The sequence below is a fragment of the Corvus hawaiiensis genome, chromosome 2 (assembly GCF_020740725.1).
Source record: "Corvus hawaiiensis isolate bCorHaw1 chromosome 2, bCorHaw1.pri.cur, whole genome shotgun sequence".
Taxonomy (NCBI): domain Eukaryota; kingdom Metazoa; phylum Chordata; class Aves; order Passeriformes; family Corvidae; genus Corvus; species Corvus hawaiiensis.
The window spans coordinates 25,704,713-25,726,125 of NC_063214.1; the positions used below are offsets into that span (position 1 = coordinate 25,704,713).

General features: G+C 47.5%; 1 protein-coding gene across 1 annotated transcript in view; it reads left to right on the forward strand.

Moving 5' to 3' along the window:
• Positions 1–14,132, forward strand: part of CASQ2 (calsequestrin 2) — a 33,712-nt gene extending 19,580 nt beyond the window's left edge. The window contains exons 5-11 of the mRNA XM_048295467.1: positions 306–379; positions 839–969; positions 5,512–5,557; positions 8,286–8,340; positions 8,957–9,057; positions 9,440–9,514; positions 13,311–14,132. Of these exons, the coding sequence (XP_048151424.1) occupies positions 306–379; positions 839–969; positions 5,512–5,557; positions 8,286–8,340; positions 8,957–9,057; positions 9,440–9,514; positions 13,311–13,517 (689 nt within the window). The 3' untranslated portion in view covers positions 13,518–14,132. The remainder of the gene's footprint in view (positions 1–305; positions 380–838; positions 970–5,511; positions 5,558–8,285; positions 8,341–8,956; positions 9,058–9,439; positions 9,515–13,310) is intronic.
• The last annotated feature ends 7,281 nt before the right edge of the window (positions 14,133–21,413 follow it).

Below are 21,413 nucleotides of genomic sequence, written 5' to 3' on the forward strand. Positions count from 1 at the left end.
CAACTCCATGTATTTCCCAGGCTGAACTACCCCTGGACCTGCTTCACAGGGCTGCTGATTTCAGCCCCAGTTAAGTGTGTCATGCTGGGCTCTGCAGCTTTCCTGAACACTGTGGGACTGCACAGCATGTTGGTCCACATGGAATCATCCTTCTTTGTAAACCCTGGAAGGGAAGAAACACTGGGCCGTCATTTGATAGAGTTTGCAGTAATTTATATTTGTTCTTCTCCAATACCTTCTGGGCTGATCAGAGTGTGGCCAGCTATCTGTGAAATATCTTCTTCATTCTCCTTTTCTCCTTCCAGATTTCAAAGCATTTGAAGAAGCTGCTGAACACTTCCAGCCGTACGTCAAATTCTTTGCCACCTTTGACAAAGGGGTAAGCATCCACAGACCTTCATGGTAGCTCACATATGCCACCACCTGTTTTCTGAGAGCTCAGGATGTCCCCAGATTTATTGTCTGGTTTCAGCTTCTCATTTTCAGTGTTCCAGGGGTGTTGGTGTCTGCATTGATATTTTGGCCCTGTCGCAAGATAAAAGGCCATTTCTGCCAGATGGAGGCAGGTCCTTATGTGGGTTTGGAACCCAGCTCCTCTAGGTCTGCAGGCCCTTGACTCTGGCTTTGCTTTGCCCCAGTGTTTGATACCAGTAGCGTAGGGGGAATCAGTGGGTTTTTAAACAAGGAAAGATCCATTATGTTTTGTGGGTCACCCCTAGGAGCACATGCTCTGAGAGAGAGCAAGGACCTTGATCTCAGCTCTGCCACCAGAGGAGACTCTGGGTAGGCAAAGAGGCACATCAGGCCCCCTCACCTGTGACTGTCTGCACTGCAACAGGTTGCCAAGAAGCTAGGCCTAAAGATGAACGAGGTGGACTTCTATGAACCCTTTATGGATGAGCCTGTTCACATCCCTGATAAGCCTTACTCAGAAGAGGAGCTGGTTGATTTTGTGAGAGAGCACAGAAGGTATGTAGCATATAGGGTGCTCCTGGACAAGGGAAGTGGGTAAAGGTGTCTGTCATTGTGACCTTGTCTCTCTTGCACATCACTCTCAAAAAAAATTAGGATGATGACCACCTTTTGATGAGTTTCTGACCCAGGTTTGAAATTGTGGCTGTTTTTTTCCTACTTCCTGAGGTGCAAGTACCTGCACAGAAGTCAGATTTCACCACAATAGAGCTGGGATAACACAGCTTCTCTCCTCCTACTGTTCCTCCTCCCCGGTTAGTCCTCACTCAAAAAGCAGTGAGGCTGGAAGGCAGTGGAGAGTGGAATCCTTACCCTAATTGCCCATGCTTTTAATTTAGGTCTGTACAGAAGATGACCCTCTCCAAGGCCTCTCAAGCCAAATCCCAATCCTGTCCAGTCCCCTCCTTCCCCAAAACAGCTTTACTAATGGGTGTATCTCTCTCCTGATGTCAGATATGTCTAGAGCTCAGACCAAGCTCAGAGGAACCATAATGGACTAAGAGGCTCCTGCTGACTGTAGGCACAGAGAAGAAGCCACAGCTGTTATGGCTATGTTGAGCCTCATGTGGGAATAGTGCTGAGCACCTACAAGTGTTTGATCAACTCAGCAGGAGCTGTGGATGCTCATGCTTTTTGCAATCAGGTTTATTGCACAGTTGTTTAGGGACTCAGCTACCAAAAATAGTCTGGAAGTCACTAGAGAGGCTGATCCGGTGTAAAAGCACAGGGTTAAGTATAAGGGCGTAGCTACCCAGGAGGTGCTGTATTTTTATACCCTTAGAAACACCTCTCAGGAGAGTGTCACAGGCTACCTGTTGCTCCTAAAACTGCATTTCCCAGCAGATAATCAAGAGACCAGACAAGTTTGAGGAAAGAAGGGCCATCTATAGAGAAGGGGGATCTCAAATCAGGCTCAGCTGGAGGTCTGTGTTCACACAGACAGGAGATTATCTCCAGAATGTGAGACTCACCAGAAACAGTTCTCTGCTTTTTCTGAAATATGAAGGGCTCCTCTATCTTCCATGTACCCACAATTCACTTTGCTGACCTCCTAGGCTTCTTGACCTTAGTCCTTCCCATGGCTTTTTCCCCCAAGCTCTTTCTGCCAGGCAGCAGCACCAGAAGGCTGATTAAACACAGTCATCTAAATGCTAGCCTAATAAAGCAAACTCCTCACCAGCACAAAATTGCAGTGGAATGCCCCCAAGTCTTACATATTTAAAGTTGTTCTGCGGTGCTTCGTAGAAGCAAGGGGGTAGGCCATGTATTTTGCAAGTGCCAAAGCTCAGAAAAGAACTAAAAGGAGCCCATAAAATCATATGTCTGAAATCCCAAACCTGCCAAGGTGCTGCCATGGCAGGGGAAGAAGCCCGGAGTGACAGCAATATGTTCCCAGTAGTTAGTGCTGAGCTTCTCAGAGCAGAAGTGCTTCATCCTGCCTTACCACCAGTAAAGGACCTAAAGGCACAGGCTGGAATTAGTCAGACATGGAGATGATCTGTAGACTAAAATGAAGCAACCTCAGCAGCTGGCATGTGCTGGTTCCCTGTAGACAGGGCCCAGCAGGATATTCCCTGCAGGAAGGTATAGAGGACCAGTGGCCCCCTCCCCCTCACACAGCAGACTTTCTCTCTTCATAGTCATGGACTATCCCTCCTCAGACATGCAAAGCTCCACTGGCATCTCTCCATCCCACTGAAGGAGCCCCATCACATCACTGGGAAAAGCTACCACTAGTCAGCTGTATCCAGACTCTTTGGCATGCCTTAAACAGCGCTTCCTAAAACAACTTTCCCACTACTATGCCCAGACAGGATTCACTACCGCTTCCTCTAACCCTGCATAGAAACTGGTATTTGCTGAGCTCGAGATAGGAGCTGAAGCAGGTGCCCAGGAGGAGCTCATGCACAGCCTCCCAGGTGAGACTTTCCTGGGCAGCTGCAGGCTGTGGTGAGATAGTTCATCCTCCCCATGGAAGGTCAGGAAGCTGGTGCTCAGCACCATGGGGTGACTCGTCCAAGGCTGCACAGATGGGTGTCCATCTGGGCATGGTGGTCACTGCCGCTCCAAGATCTTAGCCCAGATTTCACTCTCAGTTGCACAAATACAAATTACATGGTACAGTCCTCTGAGCTGATGCCTCTTTCACATGCAAAATGCTGGGCTTGGACCCCCACTTCTCTGCAATTGTGATGTAGCAACACGGGGGCTGAATTCTGCTCTTTCTTACTTACCTAAACCCCCCTTGCCTCACTCCCTCCAACACAGGGAAGTATTCAGAGTCACAACACAGCGATTAGTACACGTGGGTATGGCCAGGTCCTTCCCACTGAGTTTCCTTTCTCTAAAAGTTTCCCCAGAAAACAGCTAGGGAAAGTGTCTTATATGCCAAGTACAAGTATGCCTAAATACATAATATGCATTCACCTGATATAATCTCTAGTTTTGGACCATCAACAATGAAAGGACTTGCTGGGTGAAAAATTGTATCCCTGATCTTGTGTTTAGCGGCTATTTCTTCCATTTCTGTAGTTGTTTTTACTTTATTTCTATTTTGATGCTGAATGTACCAAATTGTAATGAGTTCAGCAGCTGAATTATGAATTACAGCAAAAACCCATTCTTATTTGTTTAGTTTGTACCTGCTACCTAATAATTTCTCTGGACACCTACTAACTCTTGTCTTAAGAGGAACAATGGTTAATACTTAAGGTAATCTATAGGGAGAGAATCACAGAATATTCTGAGTTGGAAGGGACCCACAAGGATCATCAAGTCCAGCTCTTACGTGAATGGCCTGTGCAGGGATCAAACCCACAATGTTACCTTGACGTTATTAGAACCTTGGCCGTGTTCTAAGCTATTCACATTTTCTTTACCATTCCTGATTTTTCAGAATACCTGCCAAATCCCTCTTCAGTCACCTCTTTCACAAGATAAAGAATTCTCCCCTATTGAATCTTCATCAAATAGAGGTCATTCCATACCTTCACTCACCACTGCCATGCTTCCATGTGCCTTTTTCAGTTGTCCATATCATTTCTGTGATGGGATGACCAGAACTACACATAAATTCACTGTGGAAGTTCACAGTGTAGCTGTCCACTGCCATAATGCAAGATTGCAAACAGTTGGCCATTTCCCAACTGTTTGCAATCTTCTTTTGGCCTTTTTCCTTTGGAGCTGATGCTTTCTCAATTTGTGACACCTGGGCCTGCTTCCTGAGAGGCAGTAATTAATTACAGCTAATTTAGAACCCATTGCTGCACCTGTACAATCAGGGCTGGTTTTCTGCAAGTGTGTTACTTGCTATATGTCTGTCTATCATGCAGATACTCAAGTCTCAGGAGATCCTCTGCATCAACTCATAGTCAGGCCTTTGCTGGTTGCCAAAGAATTGGATATGATAAGCAAATGCTGCCATATTCCTACTTCCCATCTTTTTCAGATTATGTGAAAATACATTATGCATATGATCATGCCAAAGAATATACTATAAATCTTAATTGGTTAATTCCTTCTGTCATGAAAACTGACTATTCATTTCCACCTTTCAATGTTATTAATCCACAGGAGATTCCCCTCCTCTGATCTAACTGCAGCTCGGTTCCGTGGCTCCTCAGGTCCTTTAGGAACCTCTAAAAATGTTCCCTTGTTTCCATTGCTCTGGTTGCGAGGCAAACTGAAGTGACTCACTTATTCCACCTGGTTCTGGCAACATGCTGCCACTCCTTCCACCAATCTGTTCCAAAACCTCATAAACTGGCACTTCACTTTGCAGCAGGTTCTGGGGCAGGTCAGCCAGGGAGACCCGCTCTGCTGGGGGATCCTCCCTGAACAGCTGATACCACAGCAAGCAGATGTGCAAAGGATGATTTGTGCTTGTCTGTTATGGCCTTGTGTTTCTTGAGTGCCCCTCTAACACCCCAGTCAACTCTCAGCCTGCCAGGCTCTCTGATAGGCTTCCTGCTGCAAATCTATCAGAAAATATTTGCTCTTTATCTTTTATCCTTTATGGACTACTTCTCAAAAAAAATTGCTTTGACCAGTCTTAAGGGTTATATTTCCGTGTCAATGGTGATTAGGATCTAAATTTTCTTCCCAGAGTTTATTCTGTCTTCTTTGCTTCAGCAGAGGTGGGAAGGATTTCTGTGCTGAAATTATGCTGGGGTGAAACCAGGAGAAAGGGGGACAGAGCCTAATAGGAATGTCTCAGGGACTGCAAGACAAAAATGAATGGGTCACCCATGCTCTCAGCACTGACAGAACTGTCTGCCATGTGTGGAGGCTAATTCATCAGCACATCCCAGTACTGAGAAGTATGTCATTTCCCCAAGCAGAAATAGTGGCTGCAGTGACTCCAGTGGGGCTAGGGGCAGGCTTTTATCACCATAAATAAAGGCATAAGTTGACCCACAGTGCTCCCATCCTTGCATTCAAAATGTGGTGGCTGACTCCAGTCACCAGCCAAACGTGCCATGGTGTCACATGTGGCAGTGCTGGATATGTCCTCAAAGAGCGTTTCTGTCTTCCTTTCAGGGCCACCTTGAGGAAGCTGCGCCCAGAGGACATGTATGAGACGTGGGTAAGCATGTGTGGTAGGAACCATTGTGCCCCCTGCCACCTCCCAACAAGAAACTGCCCTCAAGAGCTCTGGCCTCTGGCTGGGCAAAACATTACCTTTCCTTCCTTGCAAAGCTGCTGTCTCTCTTCCAGGAAAAAGGAAAAGCCTTGGCTGTGATGCCTAGTGCCTGAGTTCAAACAGTGTGCTCAAATGCTTTGTGCAGCAGAGCAGGCCAGCTCCTGTTGCTCCACAGAGGGAAGAGGGAAAGCTAAGCAGTGTGCCAGGCAGGTGTTGGGCCTGGGTAGTGATCCTGCCCAAGGATGCTCCATCTCAGTTAAAGGTCCTCAGTGCTGGTGGTGGGGTGATTTCTGTGGCCTGCTTGCTGGGTGAGCTACGGAGATCGTGCAGATGTCCCATGGAAACTCACAGATTCATAGACTGGTTTGGGTTCAAAGGGAGCTTAAAGATCATGTAGTTCCAACCCCTCTGCTGTGGCAGGGACACCTTCCACTAGACCAGGTTCCTCAAAGCCCCATCTGACCTGACCCTGAACATTTCCAGGGATGGGGCATCCACAACTTCTCTGGGAATCTTGTTCAAGAGTCTCACCAACCTCACAGTAAAGAATTGCTTCCTAACATCCTGTCTAAATCTACCCTCATTCAGTTTAAAGCCATTCTCCCTCATCCTGTCACTACATGTCCTTGTAAAAGTACCAGGGCCACTGTACAATTCAAAATGCAAGTGAAGGCAGGTAGTACAGTTGATTATATAAATTTCAAAGCAGATAGTGCATTGGTTGCACTTCTTGGGATGCAAGCAAGATGCAAATCAGCAACTGTGAGGAACTAACCAGCATTGTGTCCCCTATCACACACAGAGGACTCTTGTGGTCTGCAAGGGTGGGGAAGAAGGGAAGGGTGAAAATGAAAGGAAAAGTGTGTATAACAAGTTATCCCTTCACTGTGAATGAATATGATGTTAAAAGCTAGTCAGGGGCCCTCAAGGGCCAGATGAACGCTGAAAAACAAAGCTGAACAGGTGCTTTACAGACATTAAGGAAGATGCAGTCATTCTTCCAAAAGGCTCAACACATTTATAACAGCATTCAGATGTCCCCTTCTTGGCTGTGTAACATGAAACATTGCGGGACTCCAAAGTGGCAAAAACCTTGGGAGCCTTTAATACAGCAAGGCAAGAGGTAATAAAACTGAACCAGGAGTTATGAGTCACTTAGGCACGATAGCTTTTCATTTTGTTTTGAAATACAGATTCTGTATAGAACACAGCTTCTAAGATCCATCGAAGCCCCTCCAAGGTTTTTAATGGAGCTTCAGTGAGATCCAAATTTCACATGCACTGGTTTCACTTTCATACTGAACATATTCTAAAAAGTGTGGACTCTCAGTGGTGGGATGCTTGTTTAATCAGCAGCCTGGGAATACAGAGCTTGCCTTTGCGATGAGCAGTGGGCTCATAACTACAGAAGACAGGGGGCTGGATTCTGATCTCACTGCAAGTTCACAACATCCTCAGTGCCTTCACTGGAGTTACTCCAGTTTTGTTTGCTGCTTTGTAGGCCAGAATAGAGCTGCATTATAGAGGTATATACATGTAATTATATATGGCATATAGATATAAACTTTTTATTTTGCTGTCTGACAAAATAAATAAAATAGCAATTATGCTAGCAAATACGTAGAAAAAGCAACAGTGTGAATTTTGCCAGCTGCAAGTGGTCTGAATCCCAAGTAAATCTGCCTAGAATGTCCTGGTGAAAACATATTCCCTGAAGACATCCACAAAGGTTCAGCATCCGCTATTGTTTTTAAAGATAATGTTTTCCACTTAATCTTTCAGGGGGTTTTTTCCCTTTCAGTTTTTGTTGGTGGCTTTGTCACCTCTGGGCTCAGAAGGGAAAAGAAATTAGCATTTAGATGGGAATTTTTTCTTGCATTAATACCAATTGAAATGGAAGCCGAGACTGACGGTGGGTGAGGAAGGCGAAACCGGTCCATGGGATAATTCAGAGATGACATTCATAGCAGGCGGATGATGAACCGGCCAGCAGATCCATTGGCCTTTGCCAATATCATTACTCACATGTTTCATGGAGAAAAGTAATCCATCAGGCTGTAATTTCTGTCTTCCACTCACTGGACCCCCGAAATGAGCCCCCCACTCAATTTCCCTCACTGTTCACAGAGACCCTCACCTAAAGCAGAGACCCTTCACCTCCAAAAAGGGGCCCAAATGAGCCACCTTGCCTCTCATATTGTGAGAAAACCTCCTTTGCTGGCCACAAAGGAGCTTGTTTTGGGGCTGAGTGTGGTGGCAGATACTTGTTTCCTGCAAACCTTTCCCCGGGAGCTGAAAATTTATGAGGGTAGGTGGCCTCAGACATGAAGGGGGAGCCTCTATTCTCATGCTAGAGGGACCTTGACCTTTTCTGCAGAGAAGCTTTTGCCTCACACCATCAAAAGCTCCCTTGCCATTGCCATCATGGTGCTCACCTCATTTTAATCTGAACAGTTTCAACAACACCACCCAAACTACCCCCTTCAGCACCTAATTACTTCATGACTCAGCCTCACCTCAGCTCCCATTTCTGGTGTCTCAGTGGGGCTCTAGTCAAGCCTCCCTTTGTAACTGTCCCTTTTGAAGGCATCCCACTGCTCCTCATCTCCAGCAACCACACAGACTCCATCCTCCCTCCCTGGCCCATCAGTAATAGTTGTGTTTTTTCCAGGAGGATGACATGGAGGGTATCCACATCGTAGCCTTTGCTGAAGAAGACGACCCAGGTAGGAGGCCATTTTCTTCCTTGTGTGACTCTCCATCCTTCAAGAAAGTGTATTTTCACGTGCTTTGTTTGCACTGTAAACACCCACTGGGTGTTTGTGCTGGTGGGACTCAAAAATTGGATATAAACAGATGATTTCCTGGGGAAAAAAAGTCATTCCCTCCACCCCCATACCAGGATTTGCTCCCTAACTCTTCATCCATCTTTCTGTGTGGCTCTGTGAAAGTGCTGAGGGCTGGGTGTGGGATAGGCATGTGGGAAACCTGAGGCCACCAACTCCTGAAAAACTGTGGCATCAGTGCTTCTGAGAGCCATCAGCAAATCGGAAAGCTTTGGCCTCTTGGGAACTCAGTTCCTCCCTCACTACAAGAAAATAGTGACATTGTTCCACTCCACGGAAGGATTATGAGGCTTAATTCATGTGTAACTAATTTCAATACCCGAGGAGGATGCTTGAAATTAAAAGCCTTATTATCAAAAGAAAGCGCTGGGAGACAGCATTTTAATGAGAACTATAAACAACGCCTGTGTGCATAGGGGAGCCAGGGAAAAAACCCACAAGCAAAACGTGCCTGTGCGTTTGCAAGAGAGTTGCAGTGGTTCGTATATCATTTCAGACGGTTTTGAGTTCCTGGAAATCCTGAAGCAGGTTGCCAGGGACAACACCGATAATCCCGACCTGAGCATTGTCTGGATTGACCCTGATGACTTTCCTCTGGTGAGTGGCAGAGGCTCTTTCCCATTCTTGGTTTAATTTGTGGATGGGGTGGGCATGAGGGGGTGTGTGGGGGTGTGCGTGTGCTCACACGAGTGCAGGAATTGCCCCAGGGAATCTGGGACAGGGAAGGATGGGAAACTGGACCACAGGCCATCCCCTTGAAGGCTGCTTGTTTGGGTCTGCCTCCCAAGGCAGATTTGGGAACACCCCCAGAGTCAGCACTTTGCTTTGCCATGTGTGGCAGCCCAAGCTTGCGTGCAGCATCTCCTCTCTCCTGTGCACACATCGATGCACATTCCTTGCTCCACAGCCCAGCTGACTGAACTAATGCGACAAGGCCTTGCAAACACCCCTGTCTGAGCTTTGTGTCTCTCTCCTGCAGCTCATCACTTACTGGGAGAAGACCTTCAAGATTGACCTGTTCAGACCACAGATCGGGGTGGTGAACGTCACAGATGTGAGTAGCATGTGCCCAGAAAATCCAGGGATCCCAAAATTAGGGTGCTAGAAAGGGTGGGTTCTGAGGTACACTGGAATCAGTGGGATTTCCACTGTTAAGTGCAAGTAGAACAGGCTTTTTCCCTGGGGAAAAAAACATGAAGACCTCACCGCTCCCACATGCCAGAGGGTTTGTAACACTTCGGATGTTGGACTTGAGGGCTTTAGTCTGAGTGTGTTTCTGCTCCCAAATCACACACAAACCACACCTGCTGAGGACAGGACCAGCCTCTGTGGCCTGGGATTCAGGGCTTTGCCCAGTTTTGGTTTCAAGTTCTTGCATTTCTGTCCCGACCCACAACACACACCTTTGTCCATTACCTGCTCTGACAGGCTGGGGGGGCTTTGTGGAGAAAAAGTGTGTGTAGGGGGGAAAGAAAGCCATGCTTAGCGGAAGAGAAGAGGAGAAAAAGGAGGTTGTTTTTTTCTACAGAAGCAAAAGGGCACAGCTTGAGTGTAGGAGGGAAAGACTTTCCCTGACAGATGACAGGGAGAAACTGCACAGCTTGAAAAAAACTAAATAAATACGCAGCTTTAACAGAAGTACAGCATAAACTGGTAAAGAAGGGATCCTGCTGTGGTAAGGAGCATGCACGGGGGTTCATCCAGGCCCTCCTCCCCTTCAGCCACTGCTGTGCAGGTAGTGCTGGAGAGATTTAGGTGGGAAGAGGAGAGCTGCCAGCCCCACACCCCAGGTGGCAATGAAGGTTTCCACACCATCCCACAGGCAGCAGCTGCAGAGGGAGACCTGCAGAGACAGGTGCTCCTTTGGCACAGCTGAGGGAGCAACAGTACCCACAGCACCCACAGCTGTGCTATTGGGACAACTTTCTAGCAGCTACTGTTTTCACTATGGTTGCCTTCAAACCAGCAAGCTATGGAACTGATCTGGTGCTGCCCACACGCTGTGGGCTTTAAAGGCAGGTGGGAGAGGGACCCATCTGACCCTCACCAGTAGAGATCTCATGAGGGCTGCTGAGTGCAATGTAACGTGCTTCACAGCCCTGACACAGAGAGAAACCATTCTTTCCTCTTTCTGACAATAACACTCCAGATGATCAGAGAGCTTGTAACGCAGCATGCTCCTGCCTGGCTTACCTATTACCTTAGTTTATTTTTAATGTTTAAGTGCTGGGTGTTTGTTTTAAACTCTTTAAAATGAACCTGTGTGGGTATGTAAGTGTCTCTGGCAGCAGCAATCTCTCCACCGCAGAAGTGTTTGTAAATTGGTGCTTGAGTTCATGTTTGAAATTTGAGTCATAAGTGAACTTGATGTTTCGTTAGAAGAGAGCAGTGAGGGAATTAAAGCTGGGACAAGTGTGTGGGGCTGGGTGCTGATTTGACTCAACACTGACCTGGCTTCCAGCCTCCACATCCTCTCTCCTGTATCGCCCCAGAAGAAGAGGAACAGCAAGGGTGTACTGGATGGTTGTGCCTCCTGTTGTAACAGATGCTGCAAGACCTTAACATGGGAGACGTGATGGGTGGGGAAGACAAAGCAACGGTGTTGTGAAGAAAGCAGAGCCCTTGGATTTTGCTCATCCCATTGAGGGGGTTGAGAGGCTGACTTGGGAGTCATGGAGTAGTTTCAGCCCTGGCTGGATGTGAGCTTTTTGCCTGTAAAAGAGCAGTACTCCACCAGACCATGGGGCAGACACCTAGGGAGTAAAGACCCAGGGAGTTAAGGCTTGTTCGCAGAATTTTTAAGGGAGAGACAAAAGGGAAAAGGGCTAAAATGTCATGTGTCACCTAAGATCATGGGAGAAGTGAATGGACAAGCCAGAAGAGAGCTCAAGTCTTCCAGTCTTTTGCCCTTAGTACTAGCCCTTAGTACAGTATCTCCCTTCATTATGTTTACTGTGACTGGTCATTTTTAAGTCATGTCAAAGCTACATTAAACAGCAATCAGTGGAAATTCATGGAAGTCGGATTCTCAGTGGCATGAGAGTCATATAGAATGCAGAATTAGGTAAGAACATGCCTTATTATTCAGCAGTCACTCAGAGACCCATAAAAACTCATGCATTATCTGGCTTTGATATAGTAAATGTTTCAGGTTGTTGATTATAGTATTTGCAGGTTTTATTTCATTCCTCTTAAGTCCTTTTTTGATTTCTCGAGAGAGATTTAAGAAAGTTCTAGGTTGGCAGGTGATATCTAAAACAAACATTGAGCTCATTTTGTTATTTCAGTGTTACATCACTGCATTCAACCAAGTTACATAGGTACAAAGTGGGACTTAAACAACAGAGTGAAAATAAACACTGCTGTTGGCTTCAGTGGACATAACCCTTGTGACCCCATCACTTCTGTAAAAACCTGCCAATGCAAACACCAGAGCTCCCAGCAGCCCCAGGTGGCTCATCACATTGTGGTGACTGGCTCAGGACTAGGGCTATGATGCCCTGCAAATTATCGCTGCTTTATTTGCACAGCACCTTCTCAAGGTTAAATGGAGCCACTCCTCTTCCCATTATTTAAAAGTGTCACTTTTTGCCACACAAACAGTCCTGAGGTTAGGGACATGAACATTCGCGTGAAGCAAGAGCTGCATGTCTCTCCATGGCTCTTTTTTATTGCAGTTTTGATGATTTAGGACGGATATATTGTATGGGAGACACAGCTTTCCTTGAGCAGAAATTGGTCTGGCTTTTTAGTAAGCCATAAATCAAAGAGAACTAGGTACCACAGACAGGGAAAGAAGTTGGATTCATTTGCAAAAGCTGGTAGTTTTCTTCTGATATGTGAAGACCACTTGCTTCTGCAACATCAAATGCTGAATGAGATAACCTCATAGCGCCTCTGCAAAATAGGAGGCTGATCCTGTTTTATGGAGGGGAGACAGTGAAGGGAAAGGGGCTTATCCGGGCATTTAAGCAAGGAACCTATGGCAAAGCAGAGAGGAAAACTTTCATTTCCAGGCCTCAGAGACCATCCAAGCTTGCTGTCCCTGGGTAACAGCCACAATTTTGTCATTATCTTCTTACTGAATTCCCCCATCCCCTTTGGTTGATGGAAGTGATGCAGACAGCTGGAGGGAAAGAGCAGTGGTACCTGCAGTCCAGGGCATTGGTGTTTCTCACCATTCTTCAGCTGAGATGCATGATGTGCTACCTCAGCCATGCATGGGAGCATGGCTGAGATGATCTGAGGAAAGGGTCTTCCAAGAGCAAGAACCATTATCACAGATGGAGAGTCTAGAGCAGGGTCTTGAGACAAAGGTGAGGTTGGGGAGAAGGGGTGCTGGAAGAGGGTTGTAAAGGCTCCAAGGAAGAGGTCCCAGAAGGGCTCTGGACGGAAGGAGGGAAACACTGATGTCCTGTGAACTGGGGTAAGGCAGGGGCTGCTGGCAGAGGTCTCTCTGAGGTCTCTGCGTAGGCTTGGAGTCTACAGAACTGTCCAGGTAGAGTGAGGAAAGCATCAGGTGGGCAACGCTCCTGCTCACAGGTATAGGCAGTGGGCACACATCTCGTCAGGGCACACAGCACCACCACACACTCCTGCAAACCTGCTGACCAGTCCCACTGCCCCTGGTCAGACGCAGCAGCACTCCAGGGGGAAGTGGTGATCCCAATGCATGGGCAGAGAGATGCTCTGGCTGAGCCTGTGCAGAGGCTGTGTCAGAGAGGGAGCTAACACCGCCACCATCCCTGCATCCCACCTGTGGTCCGACCTTCACCCCAACAAAAGCTGTGTACCCCATCTCTTCCCCGTGTTCCCAAGGGCAGCTAATCCCTCATCACCTGTCCCCGCAGGCTGACAGCGTCTGGATGGACATCAGAGATGATGATGACCTGCCCACAGCCGAGGAGCTGGAGGACTGGATAGAGGACGTGCTTTCTGGGAAGATAAATACCGAAGATGATGACGACGATGAAGATGATGATGATGACGATGATGACGACGATGATGACGATGATGATGATGATGATGACGACGACGATGATGATGATGATGACTAACTGTGACTCTGTGCAGTTTGACTTGTGGGGCCCGAGAGCCCTCGCCCTGCGGCAGGTCCCTCCATTGGAAGACCTATGTTTGAGCATCAGCAAGCACCGCTGCTCCTCTTTCCCCCCTGCCCTGCTCCCCCTGCCCTCGCCCTTGCTGGCACCCCCTCGCCTGATTCCCAGCGATGCCGAGCCACCGGGACTGCCCCTGTGGAGGGCAGCACCTGCAGGCACCCAGCACCGCTGCAAATCATGCCTCCTTAGTAAGGACAGTAGGAATCTGCAGGGAATCTGCCCCGAGTGTCCCAGGGCAGGAGAAAAGTGCCTGCCTGCTTGCTGCCAGAGGGACGCAGGGAGCCAGTTTGTATCTTCTGTGTTCATCAGCCCAGCACTTAACATCCAAAGACCAAATCTCACTTCAAGACATAGGGAAAACCCTAACTGTAAAGTTTAGCCCTTTTATTAAACACAATGCCCTTTGCAGCTACTCTGCCAAGACCACTCAATCCTGCAAGTTCTGCTGCGGGAGTCTGTCACTACTCCCTAACATGCTAAGAGCAGCAAAATGCTTTGGGAGGGGAGGGAGGTTTTAGGGATGCTATTAAAGTTTTCAGTGATTCCACATAACAACAGGATATTCTTGTCTGGCAGTGCAATGCAAAACCAAACACCGGCCCCCTGTCTGAACCTCTTCTTGAAAGCTTGGGCCACAGCTGGAGTTGGTGCAGGGGGCCTGATATGAAACATCAAAGCTTGTGAGTTCCTGAACTGCTGGACAGGCTGATCCAGCTCTGAGCCCAGTCTGAGGCCAAACCACTGAGTTTGAAGATCATGGCACTGAGCCAAGGCAATGGAAACATCCATAGGAGCCCACCCTGAAGCACTCCTATTCCCCATGACCTTCCAGCTGTTGCTGACTCTTCACCCAAACCTTGTGTAGCATCTTTTCCCATGATCAAGATGTTGGGAGGGAACACAGCCATCCAAACATATTAGATAGTGGATGAGGTGTGTTGGGGCATGAGCAGTGGACAGATTCAAGCTGCTTGGCTTTTGAGTATTTAGTTGGACAGTTACTCCCTGCTTAGAGACTCAGGTGTCCCATGTGAGAAGCCTCTTTTGGCTGCAGGCTGAGTAGGAGCTCAGAGCACCAGTTTGCAGTCAAGGGGTCACTGACAAAGCCAAGGGTCTGTAACACAGTCCTGGTGAGTGCAGCACCATCCATGTGCAGGTCACTGTGGCAGCATTAGGTGTCCTTGCTTTCCCATGCCAGCAGATTTCAATTATCTTGGCTTCTTAGGTTTGGCAATAGTGCAATGAATGGAGAGTTTGGAGATGGTTTTATCTTTATAAATACATTTATAAAGATGCTCTCCAGTTGTCCAGAGTTGTTGGCATAGGTAGTGTACACATCTCCTCTCTTGCTACAAACAAAAAACATTGTTCTGACCATCCTTATACTGGTAGAGGACAGAGGTACGTGATGTCAGGGGAAATAACAGTGCAAGGGACAGAAGAATCAGAGCTCGTTACACAAATGTGAATCAGCCTGATGAGAAACAATGTTTACACACTATATATTTCCTTTATCAGATGAACTGCAAAGCAAGATTTTATAGATTTTTTTTTTTCCTGCCTGTTGATCAGTTTTTTTGACTCTCTCTCTCTACATGAGCTGAAATACAAATTTGAAACTACCGGTATAAAAAAGCTGAAGTATTGATATGTTCCCATGTGTGCCATATCACGTTGGTGGAAAGTGCCACTATGAATGACACATGGCTGGATATCCCTCTGTCTCAATGCACATGAATGAATACTGTGCTAACATGGCAAATGACTGTAGGCCAAGTTAGCTCCTTGTTGAGCATCAAACACTCATGTGCTTTACAGATACAGCCTCTTAGAGGAATAGACAAGGCAGCAAAGCCTCCAGTTCAACCATTTGCCCTTTCTTGCTTCCCTTATGACGCATAAGAATTGCCTGGAAGATGAACCAAGTTTGTTCAGTGAGAACGTTCACCTGGTTGCTCTGGGGTGATGAACAACTTTCCAAAGCCTTGAAATTCAGGGTGCTCTCAGCATGGAAGTCTCCTCCTCTCTTTCATTCACACCCCACTCTCTGCTGGCGAACAGGATGCCCAGCACTCTCCTGCTCTTTCCTCAAGAATTTTGCTGGAGGAAGCCCAGGTCTGAGAGGGAGTGAGCAGGATTCAAGATCTCATTCATGCGCACTGGTAAGGAGCAAGAAGAGGCAGAACTAGCCCTCTGGTAATCTTCTGGCCTGTGATTAAGGGACAACTACTGATCTGAGAAAATAATTAGCTTATCTTTACCTTTGGGCTATTCCCAGGAGGAAAACATTCACAGAGTCACCCTGCATAAGGCAACAGCCTGCACTGGCCCTGTGCCTCCACATCAGTCACTCCAAACATGAAGAAGAAATTAAGAGTTGGTCTATTGCCGTTCCTAACCAGCATAATCTCCAGCCACGCTGATTGCCTGGGTGCTTTCTGCATGCTCCTCTCCCACTGTGGACGCCCCTCTGTTCTGAAGTGCCCCACTCTAGATGCTCTGGGAGGCACAGGTTACCCAGGCAGAGCAGGCAGACCCTGCAAACAGCACCAGGGACATGTTCAAGTGCACAGGTGTTTCACAGGCACTTAAACACTTCAAAGCAACAGACCTCTAGGGAGAGAAGAAATAAATAATGTAGAAGTGCAGAGGCTGAACTCATACTGGGGAGTGGTGCCAGTGGTTTATAGAAAGTTTCCCTTGAAACTTTTGCAAGAAAGAGTTATTCCTACAGCTGCCACTCCTTCGTGCCAGGCATGGGGCTGCCCTTTCTCTCTTCCTTCAGTCTGCCATTACAGTTCTTGTCATTGTCTTTGCCCACAAACAGGGACTATTTATCGTCAGCTTTTGGGATAAACACATTAAAAGTTAGGAAAGCATTGCCACAGAGGAAGGATTGCAGCAATGAGGGTGGGTGGGCAGCAAAGCCTTTCCCATTTACTCATAACACCTCCTCTGCCTTGAGATCCTAATAACCAAACAGCTGAATGACTCAATGCCCCTTGTGAAGGAGGTGGCAGCTTGAATTTGAGTGTTTTCCTTGCAGGGACAGTGGTATGAGGATGACATACAGGACCACAAGCCCAGGTGCTCCCGGGGTCCTCAGTCAGAAGTAGGAACAACTGGCATTTGAAAGGCACTGGTGGCCCTGAGGAGCAGTCAGGCTAACCCTGCCCACTATACCCTGAGAAGCAAAAAGTCAGCACATTTGGATGAGGAACCTGCAAAAAAACCCCTTTATTAAAAAAATATGAATTTGTGTATGTGGGCAGCACTGAGTGCTTAACAAGCATGTCTCTCTTCACAAATAGTTCTTTTTCTCCAGCATGTTAACTAGACTTATTAAATGGGTCTTTATACAGATAAAGACAGGAATTGTATTTTGCCCTCATCCAACTGTGAGTGCTTCAAGCTGATCAGTTTCTTCACAGAATCATTCAGCCATTTTGATTGGAAAAGAACCCTAAGATCATTGAGTCTGACCATTAACCCACCAATGTCAAGTTAATTCCCAAAGTACTCCAAAGCCTGGTGAGGACCCCCCTAACACGCAGTATGTGGCAAGAACACCAAGTTATGCAGCACCTCCTCCCAGTCCCCAGACTCAGGGCTGGAGGGCACCACCCAGGAGTTTGTTTGGGGTTCAGTACCACAGCCCACCCTGTGCTGCTCATGGATAACAATCAAGGGAGAGGGAAACCCATCAGGAGCAACACACTGCAGCTCTCATACTGCAGCATGGAGGAGAAAGTTTCTGGCTTTGCAGCAGTCGCTGATATAGAGGCTCTGTGAACCCAAAAGTGCTCTGAGTTTATGTCAACCATTTGGGAAACAGCTGCAGGGGGAAAGGACAAGGGAGGCACTCTGGAAATCACAGATTACTCCATGGTTTCAGAGTCAGCTGTGTCATGCAGTTTTTGTGATGTTTGTGATGTTTTGTGATGTTTGTGAGGAGTGATGAGTCTGCTGTCTCTCCCTTGGGAGAGGAATGGCCCCATAGTGAAACCAGAGATCTCAGCTGCTTCCCATCCCAGAATGAAGCTGCTCAGCTAGACACCAACGTGAACACAGAGCCGAGGACACCAGCTGCTTCTCCATGTCTGTCTGCACATCATACCTAAAGAAATGGTTGATTCATTACAGAGACCAAACAAGAAACATCGCCTTTTATTCCCAGGAAAATAATTAATTAGACACGAACATATCACTTCCCAGCTGCCACTGACTTACAGTCTTGTGGCAGGCCAAGATTGCATCTGGATTCCTCTCCACTGCAGCAAAGCTTTGGCTTTCAGGAAGTCCCACACACAGCCAGTTGCACATCGATGCCTGGACTTGGGAGGCTGAAGAGAAGGATGGGCAAACAGGCAGGAAGCAACCCAGCCCTCTGAGGCAAAGCTCATCTGCCTCGCTGCCTCCTGGCTACTTTCACACCCCAGGTGCATCTATGCCATGCAGCACAAGAGCAGCTGCTAGAAACTGGAAACAGCAGAGCTCAGCAGGAAGGATAACTGACCTCGGTAATGAGGCTGTGCCAGCAGGACTGTGTCGTACCTGAGACCCAAGGCTCCGTGTCAACTCACTGCACTGCAGCATCCCCTGCCTTGTCCCCGCTCCCTTGTACCACTGACCCCTAGCAAAGCAGCCCTTGGGTGGTCAGTACCCCTGGGGGACAGCTGTGGGATGACTCTCACACCTCTTTGGCAGAAAATGACATCTAATGACAATGGGGACCATGGGGCAGGGTTCTGGGCAGAGTCTTGGCCCAGCTCCCAGAACACTCTGCCAGGTTTAAAAGGTGCTAAGCTATTTAAAGGAAAAAAAGGCTACCGAGCTTCCTTGCAGCTTGAAGACCCGTTTCAGGAATCAGATTACAAACTGCCTTTGGGATGGAAGCAAAGATCCTTCTGGTGCCTCGCTCCCCCCTTGCGCTTTCTCTTGCCAAGCCCCTTTGATAAAGGGGATCAGCAAAGCACTCAAGGGGCATTGTCCCTAATGCTATGGAAAACAAGAAAACAGCTTTTTCACTTTCTTTTCATGCCTCTTGACTTACTACTCTTCTGACCTTCAGTGGCTCCCCAAATTTATTTTCTCTCTCCATTTCTATGTAGCCAAACTTCCTCTTCTCCTCAACCCACCCCCACAGCATATGGTACTGAGGGTCACTGAAGGACAGAGCCCTTCCCTGCCCCTACTGCTTGTATTCATCCCAGCCCAGGGAGACAGCAGCCTCCCTCACACCACTGCCACAAACTGGCTGTGCTGGATCCCCATAGCTGTGAACATCAGGAGGGACAACATTTCCTTTCTGAGGAGAAAGATGTTCGGACAAGGCCATCACTGGCTTTTATTTTGAGCGGGACAGGTGGGACATGCTCAAGGAAAAGCCATTTCACCAGCCTGGGCAGAAGCACCAGAATTTTTTTGGTGGACTTCTTTTCCCACTGTCCCAAAATCCAGATGAGGAACCACCACCCTGCAACCAAGCCCTGACTGTGGTCACTGCGGGAAGAGACCAGTATCACCCAGTGCCACCAGCAATCACACCACTACACCATCTGAGCAGAAGACAAGTGTCATGGTTTCACATACAAGAAATAAGCCTTGAGGGTTAAATGAGCTGAGTTTGCTGGAAGGGGTATCCCATATTCGACAGCAGCCAGAAAGCCACCTCCCTGCCAGAGACTACCAGTGGCTGGCCTGACTGAGCCTTCTCTTGGTGGTGGGTGGTAAGGGACTTAAATAGCCATGGGCAACCTCACCTGCTTTTGCATTTGGAGAAATCCCAGCTTGAATCAGGTCCCTCCCTCAGTAACACAGGTAAAAAAATAAAGTGTTGTTTGACCAGAAAGCAGCCCTGAAATTTGCCTGGTGCCAGATTGTGATTTTTGCTTTAAAATTCAATGCAACATTCAAAATCCTGCTCCTGCTAGTGACAAAGAGAGGGGTTATTGAACAAAAAAAGTAGCTAAATGTTTGAGGAACATTTTAGTCCTCACAAAATGAAGTTGCTGAAGGAATTTGCTTCCCACAGTCTAGTTACTGAATTACTAAACCAGTTTCTCACAACGACTTACAAAGCAAAATTATAATCAACTGTAGGATCTGGTATTATGAGTACTCAAGAATGAGCTTTTACAAAATAGAAGCTAAAAGGTTTGCAGATCTGTTTCACATCTGTGGCCCAGATATAATCAGCTCCTTCTTGTTCCCTCTTTTAAAGCATGCCCACAGCATCTGACTTGTGCTGAAGAGAGGTCCAAAGAGCCTTAACATTCTGAATGTCTCTTAAAACTTTCAAAGAGGCTGAATCAAATGTGTTTTGTCAAGACCTCCCTTCTCCCCATGCATCCACTTTTCACTTGTGCTACCTTTTTAAATAATAAGAATTAAAAAGGAAAAAAGCAAGACAACCAAGACTATATGTTTAAGCATTTGTAAGCTTGATTTTTGCCTTTGGAAGATACTTAAAATGTTTCAATTTACAGAGTAGCTTCGTGCCTAGAGCAATTTGTGGTGTCTCAGTTTTTTTAAATCTCTGTGCCTTCATGTTCCTAGGGATGCTGGAGGGAAAACCCACGCCCTAAACTCTAAGGTCTCCTGCACTGACTTCACATTGCCTTGTGTTACTGTCTCTCTTGAGGCTTTGCTGCTTGCTCCATATTCTGATACACAAGCAAGGTGGATGCATTGAGCTACCCCAAATGCACATCCACAAGGTAAAAGTTATCTTTCTCCTTCCTCTTTTAAGTTGTATTTAGTGCTGCCCACGCAGAGCCCAAAGACTGATTGTTCCCTCTGTCCTGGCTGTGGTCCCTGCAGCAAACACCTGTTCTCCTTCTCCTGCAGGCAGGACCCACGGGCTTTGGGAGGCCAAAGAGGAGCAGCGCCACTGTGGGAGGGTTCCTGGGATCCCCAGGTTATCCTCACTAACTGAGCTGGAACCAGAGCAAGCCCCAAATCCTGTACAGAAGTCTTCACTCCACTCAGGTCCCCAGATTTTGGAGGAAGGGAAGATCAGCTCAGGGCTTTGGAGTAGGCTGGCAGTTTTGCAGCACACCCCAGCCTGAACACAGACTACGATGTGAGCAGCAGTCAGGAGGGGCAGGGGGCAACCCGAACAACCCACAACCTTTTCCAAGTTCATTATGGAGAGGGACAGGGAGATGGGGACAAACAGGAAAACAGCTTTCTTCCCGTTTGAGGTACTCCCCTTTTTCCTAGCAACATGTCAGCACAAACTAGCACACAAGCTCACAGCAGGGCTGTAAAACTTGTTACAGCTTTTCAAAGCAACTCGGGTAACCCTGTTCACAGCTCACGATTTATGCATAGGCCATCACCCCACTACACCATCCCCACTTCTGCAGACACATTGTGCTCAGTGCTCTTTTCTCTCAGCACCTCCTGACCCAGCAGTCCATGGATGCACACATAAAATGGGAATGGACGCCCTTGCCCCAGTGGATTATCTGTCAGTACCGGAAAGGACTGTAACCTAAACCCATCACCTTCCCAATCCAACATAAACTCGGGAGTGCTGTTGAAAGACAAATCAAAGCACTCTGCTTGGCCAATTCCCAACATACCTTCCCTTCCTGCATGCTGTTGTGAGACACCATGTCCTGCTGAGAGATCCCCTTCCCCTTGCACCTACCCCACCTGTCCCTAGCTCCAGGACCCCTTGGAAGCCCTTGAGTTCAACCCCTCCTGTACTTGCCAGGAGTCTAGACCTGGGGCTGACACAGCAGAGCCAGTTCACTGCACCAGGAAATGTTTTGGGATTTGAAGCCTTGCCGACATCCACAGCCAGATGTCTCACTGAACTATTAA